Genomic DNA, 21441 nt, shown 5'->3' on the forward strand with positions numbered 1-21441 from the left:
GCTTGCTTGTAGGACACAGCAAGGAAACAGTACCATTGTCATTTCGTGTGGTTTGCCGTCAACGTGAAGCCTGTGTTGTTGGCAGCTTTGTCCCTCTGTAGGTATTATAACAGTGGCAAAACTTTAGGAGAAGGATCTTGATATTTTAGTGTATATAAAAGGCTTTGAAAAAAAAATCAGGGAGTGTTTTGGTTGAAACATGGGTGGGTAGAAGAAGGGACTAACTACTGTGTATGTGGAACAAATGGCCAAGTATTGACTTTGGTGAAGATCACACCCTGTGGCTTTGACTAGGGAAACTTTTTTTTTAAAAAACATATAAAAAGCACATTAGAATTTGCACTAGTTACTTAAAAGCTTTCAGACAGGTAATTATTCATATAGAGATGGTAAGTCTTGGTGGCTACCAACATGACCTGATTTCCCATTGAGTTTGAAGTATGCACATCTCTCTAATGCTGAATGAACTTCACAGAGGGTTGTGGGTATCTCTGCAGTATATGTGAGGTATCTTTGAAATACGTAATTTCAACATGTTTGGCAGCACTTATAAACTTAATCTGGTGCTGACAAAACAGTCATTCTTTATGTGCCAAGGTGAAGTCCAAAAATAAACACCTCGGGTTTTGATGTGCATTAGATGTTGTCAAGGGCTCTTGAGTTAAATATGCTTGAAATTTTTAGCTCAGGCTGGTTTTGAGAGATGATGTGCCAAAATACAGTTGGAAAACTTTGGCAATGGTATTGCATTTTTTAGTTCTTACAGTCACAGAACTGAACAGACATGTATTCTCTTATCCCCGCCTGGCCCCTCTTTGAGCCTACTGCTTGATAAATGTAGATATAAAAGGGCAGAAAAAAAAATGCGGAAAGAACTGTTTTGTGCCCTGTCCCTCTAAATGCTTGTGTGCCTGAGTTAATTTTCCTGGTGGTGTAACAGTAGTACTGCAGCTCTGTAGCAGCCTGCTGTGGCTGGGAGCCTCTCTGGCAGCTTGCTTTCACACCTGCAGCTTGGCTTGTTTCGTGCGCACAAAATTCTGCTGTCAGTGATACGGACGCAAGGGTGTAGGCATTTCTGCTGCTGCTCCAGAAGAAGAGACACAACCTGGGAAAGGAAAAGATTTCAGTGGCAGCTTTATTAGATGCTATGGCTATAAACCCCCCCTCGAACTTCTCCAAAGGGGTATCCTTAGAAATCTGCAGAACTGTGTTTCTGAGTTGTATGCTAAGTATCTGGTTTTGTTAGGGGGAACTGTATGACAAACTCACAGTTTGATTGTCAGTGAGTCCTGCTCACCTTTGTATATGGCTGACAGGGTAATAACATTAGAGGGTGTTTTACCACACTGTTCTCAGCCAGAAACTGAGAAAAATGAAGCTGAAATGAAGCTCTAAGAATAAGGCACCTTCACTTCTCAGTAAGTGTTTTGAAACCCAAAGTCAGCATTCAGAAGTCTGACACCCTGATCAGGGATAGCTCTGTTGTGTTGCACAAATATGTTACAGGTCTCTTACTGGAGGGCAACAAATTTGTTTTGTTATAAGCAGGAGGCTTTATAGTATTGCAGTTATGAAATCATAGAATTGTAGAATGGTTTAGGTTGGAAGGAACCTTAAAATTCCCTTCATCTACGTCCAAGCCCTGCACTATGGGCAGGGACACCTTCCGCTAAACCAGGTTGCTCAAAGCCCTGTCGAGCCTGGTCTTGAACACTTCCAGGGGTGAGGCAGCCAGAACTTCTCTGGACAACCTGTGCCAGTGTCTCATAACCCTCACAGTAAAGAATTTCTTCCTAATATCTAAATCTGCCCTCTGTCAGTTTAAAGCCATTACCCCTTGTTCTATCACTTGTAAAAAGTCCTTCTCCAGACTTCTTTCAGGCCCTCTTTAGGTACTGAAGGCTGCTATACAGTCTCCCCAGAGCCCCCTCTTCTCCAGGCTGCAATATCAGAAGTATCATGTGAGTCTGGGAGTCAACTTGAAGACAGAGCATCAAGTCCTTCCTGAAAAGTTCTCAACTCGGTCAACTGGGTGAATGGAAAATACATATTTGAATAGGCAGCTTTTGGTTTGGAAAACTAACATGGGTATCAAGTAACTGTGGTTTGTGTTGCATCACTTGTCAAGTGGTATTGGTTATACAAGTAACATTTACTGCTCTGCTGTCCCTAGAAGAAAAATTGGAGTTTAATGTGTGTGAGCTTTCCTGTCTCCCTGCCAGTTCTCACTTCCTCAAAGAGGATGACTCTGCAAGCTACAAAAGCTCTTACTAGGGACTTGGAGTTTCGAGCTGTGTTCTTCTGAAGATACTGTCACCTGTCCTCTGAAGTTTGAAACTAGTGCGCATTGCTGAAATTTGTAGCTGAACTGTCTGGGTGACATCCTCAGCTGACCTGCAGTCCCCTTTTAATTGCTTGAGAGAGCTGGAGCATTTTAGAGCAGCCCAAAAAGCCTTGGGTCTGACTGCAGGCTGGAGGGCTCTCATGGTGCAAATGCTGGTTTCTGGGGGGACCCTGACAGCCCCAGGGTGTTGGGATACAGAGGTCAGTGCTGCCACTGGGAAGGCCTTAGGCATGCAAAGCTCAGGAGACTAAGTTTGCTAAGGGATGTGTCTGAGCGCTGTGATTCTAGGAAAAGGATGGGGAGAAGCAGCACAAACCAGGCTGTGCTGAGGTCCACGCTGCCAGTGAGGGATGTGCTGACTTGGGCAGGCTGGAGGTGGGCTTGTCTCAGGCTCTGCAAGGCTTCGAGGGCTCCTGAGCTCCAGTACATGGCTGCACCAGGTTTCCAGTCTGGGTTTGGCTGGGGTGTGATATCGGTGTGTGAGCAGGGGAGCGTGGGTTGCTCTGCACCTCACCTCTTGGTGCTCACCCCCTTCATGACTGAGGCTGGCACTCAAACCAGTTGCTTTAACAACAGCCCGGCTGTCCTGCACTATGCACTCACCCCTCTGACTGCAGTGCAGATATTTGCAGGGTTCTGCTCTGGGGTTTGGCCTCTGCATCCAAGATTTGGAGAGTGCAGAAGTTGAATAAAGTTGTGCTTGGGCTGCAGTTTTTTTGCTCTGCACCTTTGAGAGAGCCAGAATAATACCTCTTCTCCTTGTATCCATAAAAAGCTATGGAGAAACAAAATCGGATGAGAAACAGAATAACCTAATGCATTCTGAGAAAGCAGATATTAAGACAACTGTTAGAAATAGTGTTTTATGTTACTAAACTATTTATAGTGTAGTCATGATGTCTCCGAAGAGAGCAGTGCTGTATCACCGACATTTGATAGTGGTGCTCTGAATAGAGAACAGAATGCAAGACAGTACAGATGGCTGACAGACTGCAGCAAATTCCAGCTAATGAAGAAATGCAGTATGTTTGTTTACATGCAAGTTGGAACAGTTGGCTATTAAAAATGGTTTTAAATCCAGCTCTGAGCTGTGAAAACATAGAACAACCTTATGCAACTAAATAAAATACTGTTTTGTATTTAAAAAAAAAGTAATGCTCCCCTTTCAACAGTATTGCTGCAGTTTGATACCTGGGCTGTTCTGTATTCAATGATCTTCAGTCCATCTGCAAATTAATGCATGAGAAACAAAACCAGTTTACTGAGTGATTTTTATGTGTAGCCTCAAATCATGAATCAGTATCCATGAGGTGTAGGTTTTAGGATTAGGTTCTGGAAAACAGATATGGTATATGTTTTGGGTAAATTTTGCAATGCTCTGAGCATATAATTCAACCACAGGAGACAATGAAGAGCCAGGCATTCTGCTGAACTACCTTCATCCAGTGGACCAGGTTATAATTTTGCTATCAGTTTACATTGTGAAACATTGTGGGGATGGGGGGAAACACAAAACAAAACAAAAATCCCAAACCAAAACCAAAGGCTGACTCTTGAATCTTAACAGTGAATTTCTGATCATAGGAGTTGTCCCTCAGCCTCTTTTTAAAAGTGGCATTTTTGAGGCAGCAAATCTGTTGTTATTTAATATTAGCACAGTGATGCTGTACAGTAAGAATACTGCAGTCTCTTGTGAATCAGAGAGAGACAGACACAGAAAGAATAAAATGAGGCATTATACATGCTTTTCTGTAATGTATTTCCAAAGTGCATGGTTTGCTTGTCAGAGTATTTCTGAGAGTAAGTTCAATTTACTAGGGCAGCATCCATCTCATTTGCTATCATTTTTAGAAGTATTATCTGTATTAGAGAGCTGTTAAAATTCTAGACCAGATTTCAGGAAGATGTTTCAAATGTAACTTATTTGATTCTCATTTTCCTTGCTGATGGGTGTTTAGAATACATCTGCTGGTAAGCATTATCTGAAAATGCAAATGTAGCTTGCTATTCAGCAGCAGGCAAACAGGTGTGCTGCAGTTGACCACAGTAGGATCAGTACCTAGAGTTTCCTGTTGATGGGAGAAAGCAGTAAATAGGATGGGTTGATGTTTTTGTTCCTTACCGTAATATTTAAAATCTTACAATGCAAATAATGTGCTGTGTTATCAGAGCATTGCATGATTGTGTAAGGCTAGAAGTAACTTCGTTGTGTGGTTGGCTTTAAGGAGTATGTACATGCTTGTCTGTGCAAATGGCAATTCTTGCATGTGGGCCATACACAGAGAGACCAGAAAGTCCTCTCTGATCTATACACACATACATGCATGCATGTATGTTGATGAGGTGGGTTTTTCACTTCACAGATTGTAGTATGATGGACAGTTGCTGATTCATGGAGAAAAACAACCCTTCTGCCAAGAACTGGAAATCTGGCATGATGCTAAAGGATTTGAGATCCCACTCCCATGGGCATGTGTGGATTTGCAAATTAACCAAGTGTCAGCCTACTAAACACACTAACGTTGAAAGTAATAATTGAAACCAGTGTTTCTTTCTGTGGTTTTTCTCTGATTCCATACTCTAGGACTAAGAAGCAATTTGATGATTATATCTTAGGTTCTATTCTGATTTGCCAGGTATCTATTCGTTACGTAGTTTTCTGTGTAAACCGGAATCTTCTACGTTTACAGCCATATTTTTTTTTTGTAACAGGTGTTCAAGCAGTAACAATTTAGAATAGAGCTTTGGGTTCCTAGAGAGCTTTTGTTTGATTAAAAACCAAACCTAAACCTAACAATAACAAAAGCTTTTGAGAAGGAAATACATCATAGCAGGGCTCAATGAATGTTTGGATGGTAATATTGAGAATTTCCAGGTTCACACAGAAAACAAAAAGCCATCAAAAAAAATCCCTGTAGTCTTGTGAAAGGATGTAAAGTTTTATGGACCCTAAAAATTAGACTTCTTAGGTTATTCTGTAGCTGTCTAGTGAGGGTTTCTGTTATGTGCCTGTGAAACACCTGTTACTGTAGTGACCTGATCCAGTACAGTAATTCATTTACTGTTCCTAAACTCTCTGGCCTCACTGTGTATTCTCTACTTGAACTGAGTAGTCAAGAGATTTGAGAAGTGACTTGCAGAGCTCTAGGTTTAGGTTTGTGGTCCTATGGCTCAGTAAGCTAAAATGAATTAAGATGTAAAATTTATAGGGGAAAACTGTCAAGAGGATCTCCGCTTTGCCAGGCTCTTTGCCCTGGGAATGTCCTGGGGGTGAATTTATAATCTCTTTAATAAATAACAAGGCAGCAAAATAATCTCTTAGTTTTGTTGCTGAGGCTTGTCTATAGGTAGCAACAAAGGTGGTACGTATCTCTAAACACCACCTTTGCCAGGTGTCTGGAGTTGCGGTAGATCTGTCAGTAACAACTGTCGTAACTATGTCCTTCGTGAAGAGTCCTGTTTGAATTCTGTCTGCTTGTCTTGGGTTTAAATATGAAATACTTGGTGTGAGTGCATTATTTAGCCCCAGGTTGAAGACTTCAGTCCAAGAGGTATGCTGCTTGGTGGTGGTGGTGTAGGCCACTGGTGGGTGAAAGGTAAAGTCTATAGTAGATTTACAATGTTGAGTCTCTTCTATGCCTACACAGCTGCTAGTCTAAGGATGCTGCTTTGCAGGGTTCCATAGTCATAAAAATGCTAGTGTGGATTGCATCTTCCATCTGAAGATGAGAGGTCCTCCTTAGGTCAGAGTAATGACTGATGAAATATGATTACCTTCTACACTATGATAATGACTCTTATTTATAGGTACCTGTGGAATGAAGTTTGGATGAATTTCACATTCTGATTGATGTTTAATTTTGTTTTGTCTTGCTGTTGGCTGGTATTACCTCACTTAATGGATGATCAGACTTCTTGTTGCAGAGATTTTACTTAAACTTTTGGGGTCTGTTTTTGGGAATTGGTAAATTAGTGTAATTATGATAGTGCAAGTCCAGAAAAACTGCCCGGTTGTGGCATATGCCAAGCTACAAGAATTTTTTAGTAACAGTTCTTGCTCCCCAGAAAACCTGTCTGTATTATACATGAATAAACTCCTGCAAAGAAGACACTTGGACAATTTGTGGTTATCCATAGTGTCCACTGGGACTGCTTTGTGAATAATTGTTCCTCATGCTCCATCTCTTACATAATATCCGCTATAAATGGTTCACACCTAGAAGGCATTCATTGCCCCTAGGTTCCTGTCTCTTATGAACTGTTTGATGTGTCCATAATTAATTTTCTGCTGCTGCTATTCCTCTGTTTGTTGTCAACGCTAAACATAAGTTTGTGATGTTTTTAGAATGTTTCAAATTCAGTGTTTCTAATCCTAAGATAATTAATATAAAATGTTTTGGTGTAGTGATGCTGAATAACTCTCAAAACTTGTTTTTGATAAGGACCTGAGTTTTCCAAGTACAAAAATATTCACTGAATAGAAACAGTGTCTTGCCAAAAGGAGAGTTGGTAAGACCATTACATATTTCATATCTCAGTGCCTTCTACATGCAAAATATTAGCAACATATTTCACATGCATATTTTGCACCTGCATTGGCTATATTCACTGCAGAACTCGACCGCAGTGCACAGAAAGGAAGTAGAGATTTGTAGTACGGTGAATTGCAACCATATAACCTATGGGCTGGGTAATTGGATTTATTAACTGAGGCTCAGGTTATGGCCCAGTAAGGAAGATCACTTTTTTTCTAGATAAATGGAATATGACCAACCTCCAATTATTTGGTCTCAGAAATATCCACATATTACATCTTAACTTTGGAGCCAGAACAGTTTTATCTTTCTGGTATAATGGCGAATGTCCCAAAACAAATTTTACCCTCACACATGTATGTGCAAGTAAAATCTGAATTTAATTGCAGGTGGCTGTGTCCAAGGGAAGGATTTCATTCCAGTGTGTGTAAGAAGACAATTTTAATAGCTATAGTGAGATTATGTTTACAGTTTCACTGGACATTAACGTGTGGAGCCAATCTCTAGTGAGAAATAAATGGCAATGGGAGGAATTGTGGCAAGCTGTAAGTGGCTCAAGTTATAGCATTGATTAGGTAATTCAGAGAAGATGTACTAGCTCTAGTAGCTTTTTCCTTTTGCAGCCCTTGAGTAGAAAAGGTCTTTTGGATTTACTTTATGCCTAGCAGATTTAGTGGATTTAAAATAAAAAGGCATCTTTTGAACACTTTTTTGCTGTTGTGTTTGATGTAAGTTTATGAAAATGACTTCACTTTAATTAGGCTTGGTTGATACCGTACTTTTCCACTGAATTTACTAGGAGCTTGTGAATGTGTTGTAACGAACTGCACTGCAGGCTGCAGTATCTGATTGTCATGCCAGGAGCATCACTAGCGTAGAGCTAAATAGAGATTGGTGAGGAAAGTGGGTCAGGAAACAGGCCTATTGTACCTGCAGAGACTGCAGAGTGTAGCAGTAACGGAGCAGAGTGTCCACAGCATGGCACTGTCTTACAAAACATCCTGCAGATCAGGTGAGGAGGTGGTTGGGATAGTGGGCATGTCTGGGAGCTAAAGATGCCGCTGCTTTTGTTCTCCTTTCTCTCCCCCACTGTATGCACTTGTTTAGCTGGGTGATTTTAGCACAAAAATGTCCACAAGAGCATTCTTTCACCTTCAGAGGTCAAAACCATCCTGTCCTACAAAATAGATTGCTAGAGACACGCTTGCTGTTTTGTGTGAGACAGCGTTAAATGTTGCTAAGGAGTCTTTCATATGCTTTTCAGATACAGGAGAGAAAAAGGCATGTAGGATGCTGCACTGTAAACCTTGGCATAGTTGTTTAAAGCTTTTCCAAGCTTCGCTTACAAATCTAGTCTTGCTGGAAGTGACATTCGGAATAAAATTACAGTACAAACAGAAAAGGAGCATCTCTAAGCAACCAGTGGGACCTGCCAAATTTACCCAAAAAGTGGAAACCCCATAGATTGAATGATAACATTGAAGAAAGGGAGGAAAAATAATAAGAGTGGTTATAAGAACTTTTACTGAAGTGTAAGAGGGGATGGTAAAAGGAACCAGAAAAGATAATTTAGGAGTTCTTCTGTTTCCTCTGCTGCCTGCCTCTGTCTCTGTGGAGCTTAATTACTGTGGCTCAAAATAGACCCTTTTGTAAATCTTTTGGCATACTGTATGCTCATCTATGTCCTGACCATAAGAAGAGATCTAAAGCAGGGGACATTAATTGAATAGAAGGAGTATAATACAAATGTGTGTATTATACTTAGGCATACTTGGTTTAATTCTGTTTGGTTTATGTGGGAAGCAATTCCTTTAATTTTGTTTTATTCTTGAGATTTACTTGAGATTTGAAAGTAGGAAGGAAAGACAAGAAAGGTAGTTGTTTGTTCTTTTCACTTGGGAAATGTCCATACTAAAAGGGATTGTTTGTCAGGAATCTTTCGGAGTATCAATCCATTATTAATACAGAAAATTTAAGAGGATTGGGTTCAGAGGCCTTCAGGTTTGAAGTGCCAAAGCCTACGAGGTTCTTACGTTCTCAGCTTCCTCTGAAGCTCCCACTGCGTTGGTGAAGGGGGTAAATCCAAATGCATGTTGACTTAAGCAGAAGGGTTGCTATCGATTAGGTTAAAATAAAAAAAATTGAGGAGAAAGAAGGCAGCTTATGACTTGCTACTCTGACTATCTTAAGCTTCAGATCTCTGAGACATGATGGAAGAGAAAGACGGAACACTTACAGCCGGTCTGTGCTAAGAAACGTAGAGCAATTCAGAGGGCATGATCATATAATTTACTTTAATCTTGCCTTGAATTGTTATGCAGAAGTAATACATCCACAATGGTACAGCATGAAGACAGGGCAAATGATGGTTCTGCTAGTAACTCTTCCTTGTTGTGACGGTAGGCAAATCAGCTGTGTGGAAAAATCAGACCACTGAAGTGTGTGTGTGTGTTTTATTTTGAGGTGCATGTAGAATGCTATTGAAAAAATGCTTTTGAAAACAAGGCTTTTGTTTGAAGCAACTCAGATACCAAAAAAAAGGAGGAAAAAAAAAGGCATCTTCAGTGCTGAAATTTCCAGATGGTATAGTATATAAATGGTAAAATTAGTAGCATTTCAAAGATGGGGCCCTACCAGAGTGCCAGAAAGGGACTCTTCATCAGGGACTGTAGTGATAGGACAAGGGATAATGGTTTTAAACTTAAAGAGGGGAAGTTCAGGTTAGATATAAGGAAGAAGTTCTTTACTGTGGGAAGTGGTGAGGTACCGGAACAAGTTGCCAAAATAAATGGCAAACACTTCACCCTTGGCAGTGTTCAAGGCCAGGTTGGACAGAGCCTTGGGCAACATGGGCTAGGGTGAAGCGTCCTTGCTCATGGCATGGGGTTGGAACTAGATGATCTTATGATCCTTTCCAACCCTAACTATTTTATGACAGGAGAATAAATGCCTCAGATTGAGACACGTTCAGTTATTGCTGTGGAATAGATAGTTTAGGGAACTGAATATATCAAAAATCATGGATGCTAGCAGCACTAGTTTTATATTTAAACCTGAGGGCAGTTCTACTGTGATAATTCAACAGAGTAATCAAAATAAAAAAGAACTTCCTTCCCAACCATGGTCACTACAGATAAATCCTGGTCAGATTACTGAAATGGGCAATGCCTGTGCCACTGCTGCTTTTCATAATCAGCTGCTCTGGGAATTGATTAAACATCTTGCGGTTCACATTCTGCCGTGCTTTCACATATTGCATTAAACAGATTTTTCAAACCTATCTGATTCTGCATTTATATAACGCTGTAAGCTATTCCAGCTCGCAGCCTTGAAACAGTGAGCATAAACACAGAGAGGGGTTAGCAAGCACATGCTGACTGTAGAAATGACAGCATTCCCTGGCTTTCACTCCAAAGGGAAATTACTTCACCTTCAGAAGACAATTTACAGCCACAGCCTGTGGACAAAATCACGTAGTGCCTTACGTGCTATTGAAGCTTAAATATCAAGTAAAGGTGTTGCTAAGCCATCAAGGCTTTTCCTTTTATTTTCTATTTTGTTTGTGGATATGAAATTAATGTGGTAACCAAAGGAGAAGGTGAGACCACATGTGGTCTTTGCCCACTTTCTGGACTTTGGCAGCTTGTCCTGTTTTGTTCCTAAGGCCTCCAGTCATGTCACTCACTAGTAGACTTTCTTCGGAGTGGTGTTTCGCTGATTGAGATTAGTAGCTTGGTCAAACTCTTTTAAGCAGAAGTTTTGCTTTAAAGAAGCACTATTATAATGAAATGCATGCAAACCCCTTCACACTCGTGCAGTGTATTGTGACAGTCTGGATAGGAATGTGCAGGTAGTAGCCCAAATTTTCAAAACTCTGACTTAAACTCCATTGCACTGTTTAGCCACCTGAAGTTTTAGAGATGCTGCTTGCCTTGCAATTTCCACTTACCATCATTTTCAGAAGTAGGCTATTTGAGCTCTGAGATGTGTTATTTAACTGTTTTAAAATTTAATCAGGCCTCATTAAAAAAAAAAATAAAATCTTTGGTTCTTCTTCTGGAAAGCTGAGATCCCTCGACAGTGCTGCAGGCAGACCTGTAGAGGGGTTCTTCAGAACTGAGCATCTTCTGAGGACATGATGGGGGCGGTTGTGGCTTTTTTCTAACTAACCTCTCCATGTTGCCATGGAGGTGAGCAGTGTGTTCATCCTTTCTGGTCTTGACAGCTGGTGAACATCACCCCTAAGGAGAGAGATGTGACTGTTCTCTGGCTTTCCTTTTGGCAACCCCCAGCAAGGTTGTACTTCCTGAGTGGAAGCTTGAGGCTGCGTGGTGCATCTCAGTCACTGCATCTGGCTCTGCTGAGGCCCAGCCACCAGCCCTTTTGAACAGCTTTGTCTATGTCTGGAGCTGGAGTGACAAGGATTGCATAATGCACATGAGACTGTACAAATGAATGTGTGAATACATCCTTCTGATACCTGAGAGAAGTGGCCTCAATATTCTTTCATATATTAGAGTGCCACAGGGGTTTCTTCAAGAACTTGCCTCTGAAAATAATTTTTCAGATTCATTTCATCTGAAAAAAAAAAAAGTATTTTTCATGTCTGGTTTTCTGGTTTTGAAAATTCCTTTGTTATATTCTTGAGTTTACAACTGTGTTTAAGAGTGTGCTTGCATATTGGGTTATGCAAATTCCTCCCTTGCTTTTCTTACTGTAGTGAAAAATTGTGTTTCACAAAATGCATCTTATTATTTCTTTGAAAAAAACCCCAACCCAACCTAAAACCAAAAACCAAACCAATGTATCAGTTTCCTAACTGTTGTTTTTCAGTTTAAAAATAAAATATTGGTGACTTAAAGCTCAATCAAACCCTCCAAAAATCAGTATTAAAAATAGAATTTTTTCAGGGAACTTTGCATTAGCTTGAATTCAGAGGTGCAAATCCTTGTTCTCAGCAAAAACTTATCCTAAGATCACTTACTATAACAGTGTGTTGGCCAGGAATATCTTAAAATAATTTAACTTTAGTTACTAATGGAGATGATGGTGCTCCCAGCGCTCCCATGTTCTGTGCTTGGTGCTTCTGACCTTGTAGTTAGAACAGTCTGTTTGAAAAGTTGTATGGCAAATCAGAATTTTTTCTAACGTAATTCCTAATTTCGGGCCCTAAGGATTTGGAATTTCTCCCATAATTAAAGTATGACCCTTTCCCCTCCAATTTTGGATGGGAACTCTTCCTCTTCAAAACTGCTGTTTTAAGCTATTGGTAGTACTTGATTATCATTTTACTTGAACACTTCATTAACATGTAGGTGGCTTTAACAGATAGTGGGATTGTTGCATTGTTAGACTGTATTTTTCCTTGTGTCTAGTACGCTGCCACTTGATTGTTTGACTTCAGAATCCTTAATATCCTTATCGTTATTTTAAATTCTTCTACCCTTATGCTCAACCCTGGTGCTATAAATATGTGAGTAGGAGTAGCAGACTTCTGTTCTAAGCTAACATTTCTCTTCCTTGTATTTGCTTTTAGGATGTGTTTTTGAGTGATTAGGAACACTGTCTTATTTAGGCTAGAGGCAAAAGACTTCTAGGCAGTCCTAAACTGTGATCAGAAATTCAGTGAGAAGGAAAATCAACCTGCTTGTTCTTTTCTCTCAGAAGAAAACAGTTTCTAATATACTCAGATTTAAATGCAGTAGATATCAGGGATTTGTATATTAAGTTTTCATTATTTCACATTTACTGTTACTATTCTAGAGTATTTGAAATTAGGTAAGGCTGTTCTTGTTCTTCTAATTGGAAACCACAACAGTCCTCCTTTCAAATTGAGTTTCTTCTGCAGAGGTGTTGATGATAAGAGATGATATGTATTTTTTTCTTCCCCACAAATTTCATTTATATTTTTCTTTTGCTTCTGATTGTAAGTCCACTGTATATGTACATAATAATAGGCTATCTTCTTCCCCTTGTCCCAGCCCTACCAAGAGTTAGCTTCTGCCTACATAGGTGTTGATTTGTCTTCTTCCAGTTTTATTCATTAGAGATGTCTTCCATTGTAAGAGATAGGTTATCTTTTCCATAATAAACTATAATTCAAAATCTGTCAGTTTCCTCTGCAACCATTTGCAATCCTGAAGCTTTGTATTTGACTTCATACTGAAATAATTTTTTGATGATGCACAAAAACTTTCAGATGAGCAGAGAGAGACATAAAAATGGTCCTTTAGTTGTTAATAACCATGTTTCAATTCTTGATGTTGCAAATAGCTCATTTAAAAATAATTCAAGAGCTTATGGGTTGGTTTTGATTTTTTTTGTGTTTTTCCTGGATGGAACATCATCAGTTGGAAGTAGCTTGAGAGGTGGGTGAAGGTGGTGATCATGGAAAGGCACTTCGGAAAGAGGGACCCAAGAGCTTGTTGCCCTTGATGTAGGCTGGAAGTGCAAGTGAATTGTAAGGCCTTTAAAAAAAAAGTTGGCAGTTCTGAAAGTGGGCATCATATGGTGCAGGATTCAACTTCTGATGTTTAAATTGTTGCAGTAGCTCCTATTATGCTTGCCTGTTCTTCCAGAGGTAAAGTTAATATCTATTTTGCAATATCCTTTAGTAGCAGAGGGCCACGAAATTTTGAATGCTTTCTACAACACATCAGAGTTAACATGATTCTATTCCCCAAACTCTCAAGATCTGAGCACGTAATTGGGTCTCTGCAGCTCTTGGTAGTTTCTGAACTGCTCATCTTCTAGTGGAGCCCAAAGCATTCTTTTATAATGAGCTCTCTGGTATGGTGTGACAGCCAGTTGGTTTGATGCTGAAATTATCTATTGTTTGTCAGAAAGATGTATTTCAAGAACATACGTTTGTGTTTATAGATAGCAAGACATAAATTTAGAAATGGTCCTATTAGATTTGATTAGTTTTGAATCTTTGCCAACAGCTTCTTTTTTTGAATGTTTGTATCCTGTGAGCAACTTGTGACAAAGTTCTGTCTTGTTGTTTTATTATAGAGGCTTACTTTGTAGATCTTCTGTCAAAAGAGCTTGCATGCCAAAAACTTGAAAAGGCCAAAGTTTAAAACTTGTTCTTCCTTTAAATAGAAAGAGCTGCAGAGGAAGTGTTTTCTTGAGTGTCTTGAGTCTGGTTTGGGTTTTGAACAATTCCTTATTCTTTAATTTTTGCTTGGAAGTGACAGTTGAAGAGAGCTTAAGTGTTTGTTGGGGAAAATTTCTTCCATTCTGGGGGAAAAGGGGAGAGGAGTGAATGTGTTAATCTGAAAAATGAGAGGGACCAAATGAAACAAAGTAAACTAAGTAAGTCACTGGTGTAGTTTAAGCTTGAAAATGATTCAAGTGATTTTTTTGGTGACCAAATTGTTTTCCAAGACACATGCTGCACCACATACTCTCACTGCCTTTCAGCATTACTGACAAGATGAAACTATGTGTAAGAATAAGCAGTTTAGCTATTTCCTGGTTTTATTTTCTACTTGTGATATTTTTTGAGGTGGTGATCAGTATTAGAAACTAAAGAAAAACATGCTGCAGACCTTTATGTAAAGCAAGCAATTTTTAGGAAAACAAATGCAACATTAAAGAACATTTGATTACAACAGATCAGTTTTATTCTCTTGTGAGGTGACGATACATTAGCTTGCAAGCTGTGCTGTCAGATGGTGTGTTGGGTGATTTAAGAGCCCATTTCCCTGGCAAACTTGTGGAGCCACCTTATTCTTCCCTGTGGCGTGGCCATCGCATCATTTCGTGCAGGCATGTTCGAGACAGATGCAAGATGTTGTCTGATCCATACAGATCTCTGTGCTAAGTGGTAATGTGAAAGTAACCTTGGCAGAAAGCGAGAAGCTTTGCTGAAAATTTTCCCCGCGATGCTGTTGCTAGGGAACTGTGCCTGTTGTGTGTGTGTGCTGTGTGTCTTTAGTAGAGTCTAGCTCCTAGATACTGCAGCGTGGAAAAGCACTGCCTTCAAAAGTGCCTCCCTCTCCCTCATTTTTGGTAGGTTTGAAGGCAGTAAAGGCAGATAAGGCCTCCCTTATCAAATGTATCTTTCCTATTTGCTTTCAGTTTGCTACTAGTTTAGGCATATTGCTTAATAAAACAAAACCACGCTGAAAATGGGAGGGACACTTGGTATCTTGCTGCTGCTCAGTCTCTCTGCTTCATAATGATAATACAGGATGATTTGCAGAGGCAGGCAGCAATGTAACAGTAGGGCAGTGTATGTCCTGTTTCTTGTTCTGCAGAGGGAGAGGAGCCTTTTTTCTGTGACAGTGAGGTGGCAGTGATGACCAGTGGAAGAAGACGGCAAAGATGTATACTGCACAGTGGAGGAGTGCTCAGAAAAAGAGCACACAAGTGGTGCCAGAAAGGTGGGCTGAAAAGACAATTTACCAGCATTCTCTTAAATGTCATTATTACTATTATTAAACATCCCCATCTGTTTGTTGGTGCTGCTTCTGCTACTTTGAGAGGGTCCTGGGTGGGTTCCACCAGTGAAAATCCCCTTCTGCAATTTCACCTGGATAAGGTTATTTTTTTCTTTCCTCATATATGTTCTGTGAAGCAGTTTGAGGTGTGTTCACTCCTCTTCTTTGCTCGGTCTGTTTTACTGGCAGATGACTGAGGGGGACTGATACTATGCATTAAAGATGCCTGAGAAACAAAATTGTTGATGTGAAAGTGAAGTGGGAAATAATTTTCTGTAATTAATCTAAAATGCATTAGGCTGATGAAATGAATTTCAGATTCAGCATTCCCTTTCCTCTCTGACGATGTCTTCCTGTGGGAACATGCAGATGTAGTAGGCTAACAAACACGTCCTGCTTTGTAAGTGAACCTGAAAGAGTCATATGCCTCAGTTTGATGTAAGCTTTCACTCTCTGTATGCTCTGTAGTTCAGAGGGGCTTTAAAAATTCTTTATGAATCAAGAAGGCCCCAGTTTTTGCTGCTGGCTACTGCGTTAATATTGTTAAATCCTGGAATAGGGCTCTTTATATTTTTATCTGTAGGCTATCTCAGGGAGAGAATGAAGGTGACGTGAGGAGATGCAAGCAACAAACCAAACAATGAAGCTGTGCTTGGACAGCATCTGAATGGAAGCCAAGGAAAAAAATATAATGCATTGCCTAGCTACTCATTTTTTTTCCCCTTCAAAAGAGTTATTGTTATCCAAGTATATTTTTACTCTTTTTTTTTTTCTTTCTTTTTTTCAGTCTGGACAACATTTCATTCATGTTTGTGTAGAATACACTGTTCTTTCAGTTTTCAAGAGGCTGATGCCTGCAGAGATGGAAACAATTCCCTTAATTGCTGAGGCTGAGGTGAATGTTATTACCCTTCATGCTGACCCGAAAGAACCTTTTTCTTCAGGCAGTCCCATGAACAATTTAGCCTTTGATGTTTCTTAGCTCCCTTTTATTCAAAAGGGAGCCTGTGTAGAAAAGCACGTGGAAAATAATTCCTTTAAAAATGATTTTAAGAAGCGTAATTTGTGCATTCTGTAGATCACAGTCATATCTGAATTTATTCGTTTTAAAGGTGGAACATAGTTCTGAACTTGTTCTTATTTCCATTTGTTTTAAAATTAGCAGTGACTTCTGTACTCAGGAAGGTCCAAAATAGAAACTTAGCTTCTAAGTATGTGCTTATATATGTATGTTCCTAATAATGATATATTTAAGGATATGCTACATGTGTTCCTCTGTATGGATGAATTAGCAGTAGTAGTCTGGTTTCTCCTGAATACAAGACTTTTTGGTCTTTAACGAGGAATTGGGGAGGGGGGGGGGGGGATGGGAAAATGATATGTGGAGTTTTAAAAGGTCTAATAATTGTCAAAGATAGCAGAAAAAGAGACACTTTGCATTTCTTCATTACTTTCAGTCTTTGTTCCCTTTCAGTCTTAGGAGGTAGTTTTACCCTTGCGTACTACAGAGTGAAGTCAACCAGGAGAGTCTGCAGAATATTTTACTGCCTTATTTTCACCTACAGGTGGTCTCAAACATATACACACATAATTTCTGTTAGATCTCCCCCTCCACCCCCAATAACTTACCTTAGTTCTTTTACATGTTGGCTACAGTACTTACCAAGAAATGGAAGCTGCCTGTATGTCAGAATGCCTGTATTTGCACATAGAAAGAAAAGGAAGCAGGTGACTGCAGAGGCGAAAGGAGATAATGAATGAGAAAAGAAAAATTAGTCTAGAAAAAGAAGAAAATATGTGAATGTGTGTGGTAAAGAATTTGTCTGTATGGCATTTGCAGATGTTTTGCTTCACCTCGTAAAAGTCAGAATCTTCTGGCATGTATGTCGAGTGATGCTCAGCAGTTTAGTTACAGAATATTTTGATCCTTTGATCTTGGGAATGGATTGCTCCCATACTGTGTGCAAAGATGACAAAGATGCAGTGATTTGGAAAGAAATGAATGTATTAAAATATAACAGGAATTAAACCCACAGGTGAAAAGTCTTTTCTTGAGTAAGAGAACATTCAAAATAAGAGTAAGCTATTTATTCCAAATATTTTTCAGGGTGTGTAGTTCTAAAGGTATCATGACTAATGAAGCTTTCCCTCATTCAGTAAGTACCACAGTATTTCAGCATTGGGCTGAAAAGGCTAGCTGCTTAAAACTGCCATTCCAGGGTTGTTTTCTTTGACCAGGTTGTTGGGAATGAAGTGATACTGTGTACTTTGAAACACTTCAGATATTTTCCAGGTAAAATCTGCCACAGAAGATGATATTCCAAGATATTGAAACAGTGTAAAAATAGGATTTTTTTTTTTTTTTTTTCTCTTCTGCCCCCTGACTGCAGTGGTTAAATGCATTTGGAGTCTTTGGAAATGACATTTTCCAATTCCCATTGTTAACGTGAAATTATAATAGCAGGGCAGCCTTACTGTAGAGATGTCACCTCAATTAAGAGGAAGAAGATTATATTTAGAGGGGATACAACAGGGGCTGGACAAAGGGGTAAATGTTGAAGCCTGTGTGCATCAGTGGACAATGAAGAGAGTATGATCTCAAGCTAGCACTCTGTGTCCAGGAGCGGTATGTTGGCCTGGGAGCACTAAAGTCATAATAGCAAAACCTTTGGCTACTTGCAAACTCCAACACTCATGGTATTTGCCAACGTGTGTGTGTCATGTATAGGCATGAGTATGTACACTTCACTTCAAGCAAGGATGATTGAGCAGTCTCTATCTTTTGCACACAATGACTGTCATTGTGAGAGTAAAGCATTTTGGATGTTGATGGCCTGAGAACTCAAGGCAGATGAGGTCGGGTTTAGCTGTTACGCAGCAACGCGTCAGTTTAATCACATTCAGGAATATTCAGAAGAGGGTTTCCTTACACTTACTGTTCTTAACTGGGCTACATATGTCACTTCAGGTTAAATGAGTTCACCAGAATTCTGAAAGGTTCTGAAATAGGGAGAAGTTCTGCTTCTTGGCTTCCATCTAAAGAGGGTTGCGGCTTTGAATTACAAATGCATGAGAGGTGGGTGTGTTTTGTAATTACTGGTGAAGTCAGGTGGGCTGCTGACTTTAATATAACCTGTAGTACTTCTCATATGTTGCAAAAATGCTGCTACTTTAATAAAAGATTTTAAAACTCCTTCAAGGTTTCTTTAATTTGTATTCTGTCTACTGGCGTAGATTGTATCAGATGAAGATGGAATTTTAAAGCTGCATATTATTTAAGCAGTATTAATAAACTGAAAGGAAAGGAAAACAGGTCTTATAAAAGGCTTTCTGATCAGTGTAATTTACAGTGACTCCCTAGATGTATTAATTAAAGAATGTGTTCCTGTCTTCAGGAGTTATTTTAAAGTATTGATCCTTTTTTTATAATGAGTATATAGCACTGCTCATCAAATGTTATTTGAAAAATTGTCTTGTCTGTCTCAATTCCCGTGCAGCTACAGAGCCACCCTGTGAGAACGAAAGGAAAAATGTGATTTAACAGTAGGAGGATGTGAGTCTGAATTTTGTGCATGTGGGAATGTTGTAATCTTAGTCAGTAGCAGGAAGTTAGATGAATTAATGCAGGAAGTCACTGACAGTATCTTTGCCCTCCCCACCTTGTTTAGGTTAGCCAACTCCCATGTAGTCTGTGTCAAAGGCTGAAATACTCTCCTTTAAGCCATGATGTAATGTAATATTTCAGTATGAAACCTTATTGAAAAAGTTATGTGATTTCAGTGTCAATATCTATGGTTACAATTTATTTAGGAAAACTTAAGAAGACTCTTGGAGTGAAAGGGGCATCTTCCATTAAAAATATTACCTGTTGTCAGTCGTTAACAAGTTGGAAATAAGAGGTCCTAAGGGGGGTTCAGCAGATGGGAAATCCTCTCTACTGCCCTGAAACAACACATAGTATAAGGTACTCACTGCAGCTTGCCGTGAGTCCCCACATCACAGAATGACCAGCTCCATCTAACGGGGATAGGAAAAGGGCTGTAATAATGTGGGTGAGTTTGCTCTCAAAGACAGACATAGGTGACTATGCACCATCAATACTAAAACATCTTATATATGTCTATTGGCAAAACACTGAAGTCTGGCAAGACAAATTTTAAATTAGTAATAATTTCTTTTTGCATCTGGGGAAAAAGCATAAGCATCATACAGTGATGGGGTTCCATTCTGCATACCAGCATTTACCCAGCCTCTAGAGGTAGAATTTTAAAAATCAAGGCTGAAACATTTCCATTTCAGAGTTTTAAGAGATGGCCAAAGGACTCTCTAGGGTGTTGATCCAGATAATTTTATTCTTTTTCCCCTGAATATCAGGGGAGTTTCAGGAGTCTGGTTAAAAGACAATGTCCTGCAATATTTCAAAAGGTTGAACAAAATGACTCAAATAATTATAGGCCTGTCAGCATGGAATTTTCCTTGGCTAAAATAATGTTGTGGCTGACATGAATTTTGATCAATAAAGGTTTAAAAGATGATAATATAGTTGCTTGCAGTGAGTATGTGGCTATGGAAAATATATCTTGTCAAACTAATGCGATACCTATTTTTTATGAGATGAAAGTTTGATAAATGTGTCAATGTCAAATCAGATGTAACACAGATTTTCAAATGGCAATGTAATATACTTGGATTTCTGTCAGGCAGTTGGCTAGACAGTGTATGACATTCTGATCAGGTAATTATAAAGATACAAAATGACAATAACAACCACTAAAAATTATCAACTGGTTATGGGAGGTCCTAAAAATATCACTGTAAATTGGAATCTTTATCAAACATGTGTTTCTGGGGGAGTCACCAGTATTGTGAGCTGTTTGGCTACTTTGGGAGGGCAGACACTAGGCGGGTGTTGTGGTTTAACCCCATCTGACAACTAAGCACCATGCAGCTGCTCGCTCACTCCCCATCGGTGGGATGGGGAAGAGAACTGGAAGGGTGAAAGTGAGAAAACTGGTGGGTTGAGATACAGACAATTTAACAGGCAAACAAGGAATTCATTCACCACTCGCTAGTGGCAGGCAGGTGTCCAGCCATCTCCAGGAAATCAGGGCTTCATCATGAGTGATGATTACTTGGGAATACAAGCTCCGTCACTCCAAATGTCCCCCCTTTCTCCTTCCTTGTCCAGCTTTATATGCTGATCAGCACATCATACATTATGCAGTATCCATTTGGTCGGTGTCAGCTGTCCTGCTTGTTGACCCTACCAGCTTCCTGTGCACTGTGCACCCCTAGACTTCTTGTTGGTGGGGTCATATAAGCAGAGAAGGCCTTGACATTGTGAGCTCTGCTCAGCAATAATGCAAACATCTCTGAATTATGAACACCCTTTTCAGCACAAATCCAAAACAGACCCCCCCCCACTTGCCTCTGTGAAGAAAATGAACTCTAACCCAGCCAAAACCAGCACAACAGTAGGGCCATACATACTGGGAACAACAGCACAGGTCCTAGTAACAGGAGGAGGCATTTGCCTCTTATCAGGATGGAGCATCTCTGAAAGATGTGAGGGCTGGTGTGGACATCATCTGAGTTTGGTTTGTGGAATTATGGTGTGGCCCAAAAGGGTTGATTCTATTTTCAAGTGTCTGACCATCAAGGTGAGTGATTGTCAGGAAGGTGTGCTGGGCATTAACCTCTGCTGCTTTAATATTGTGTTCAGTATGGGATTGATTTGAACAATTCAAGAACAGTAAAAAGAAACAGCTTGAAACCTGTTGAGAAGATTAAAACATTGGAGAAAAAAAAAAAAGAACAACAACTTTAGGCTGAAATATGGTAGGAATGTTCTCTAGCCTCAGACAGATGAGATCTATCTTGATTTATAAGTAAAGGAGGAATAGATATGATGGGCTCACAAGATGAGTGAGAGAGATAAAGATGTAGAAGGGGGAGCTCATATATACAACAAGAGTAATCAAGTTTCTTAGATTATGGTGGAGGTTTTTTATTTTTTTAATAGCTGGAAATATCTTAACCAAATACCTGGTTTAAAAACAGTGTCTCTTCTAAATGAGATGCTTTCTTCACATTAGTAAACAGACCTGCAACTGTC

The 21441-nt window shown here is 39.6% G+C and overlaps 1 protein-coding gene across 16 annotated transcripts in view; it reads left to right on the forward strand.

Moving 5' to 3' along the window:
* Nucleotides 1-21441, forward strand: part of SERGEF (secretion regulating guanine nucleotide exchange factor) — a 165253-nt gene that overhangs the window by 54300 nt on the left and 89512 nt on the right. For 2 of the 16 annotated variants that reach the window (XR_009962866.1, XR_009962865.1), the window contains exon 10: nucleotides 15144-15269. The exons of 11 other annotated variants lie outside the window; for them this stretch is intronic. Coding sequence is in view for 2 of the 5 variants with exons in the window: in XM_062608867.1 (XP_062464851.1) it covers nucleotides 11105-11266 (162 nt within the window). In the remaining 3 variants the exon portion in view is untranslated. Of the gene's footprint in view, nucleotides 1-11104; nucleotides 11453-15143; nucleotides 15270-15909; nucleotides 17187-21441 lie in introns of those variants that run through there. 3 more of the 16 variants (XR_009962867.1, XM_062608872.1, XM_062608867.1) reach the window with 3 other exon arrangements.

The sequence above is a fragment of the Pezoporus occidentalis genome, unplaced genomic scaffold (genome assembly GCF_034315485.1).
Source record: "Pezoporus occidentalis ecotype Australia unplaced genomic scaffold, CSIRO_AGI_Poc_V1 ctg131, whole genome shotgun sequence".
NCBI lineage: Eukaryota > Metazoa > Chordata > Aves > Psittaciformes > Psittacidae > Pezoporus > Pezoporus occidentalis.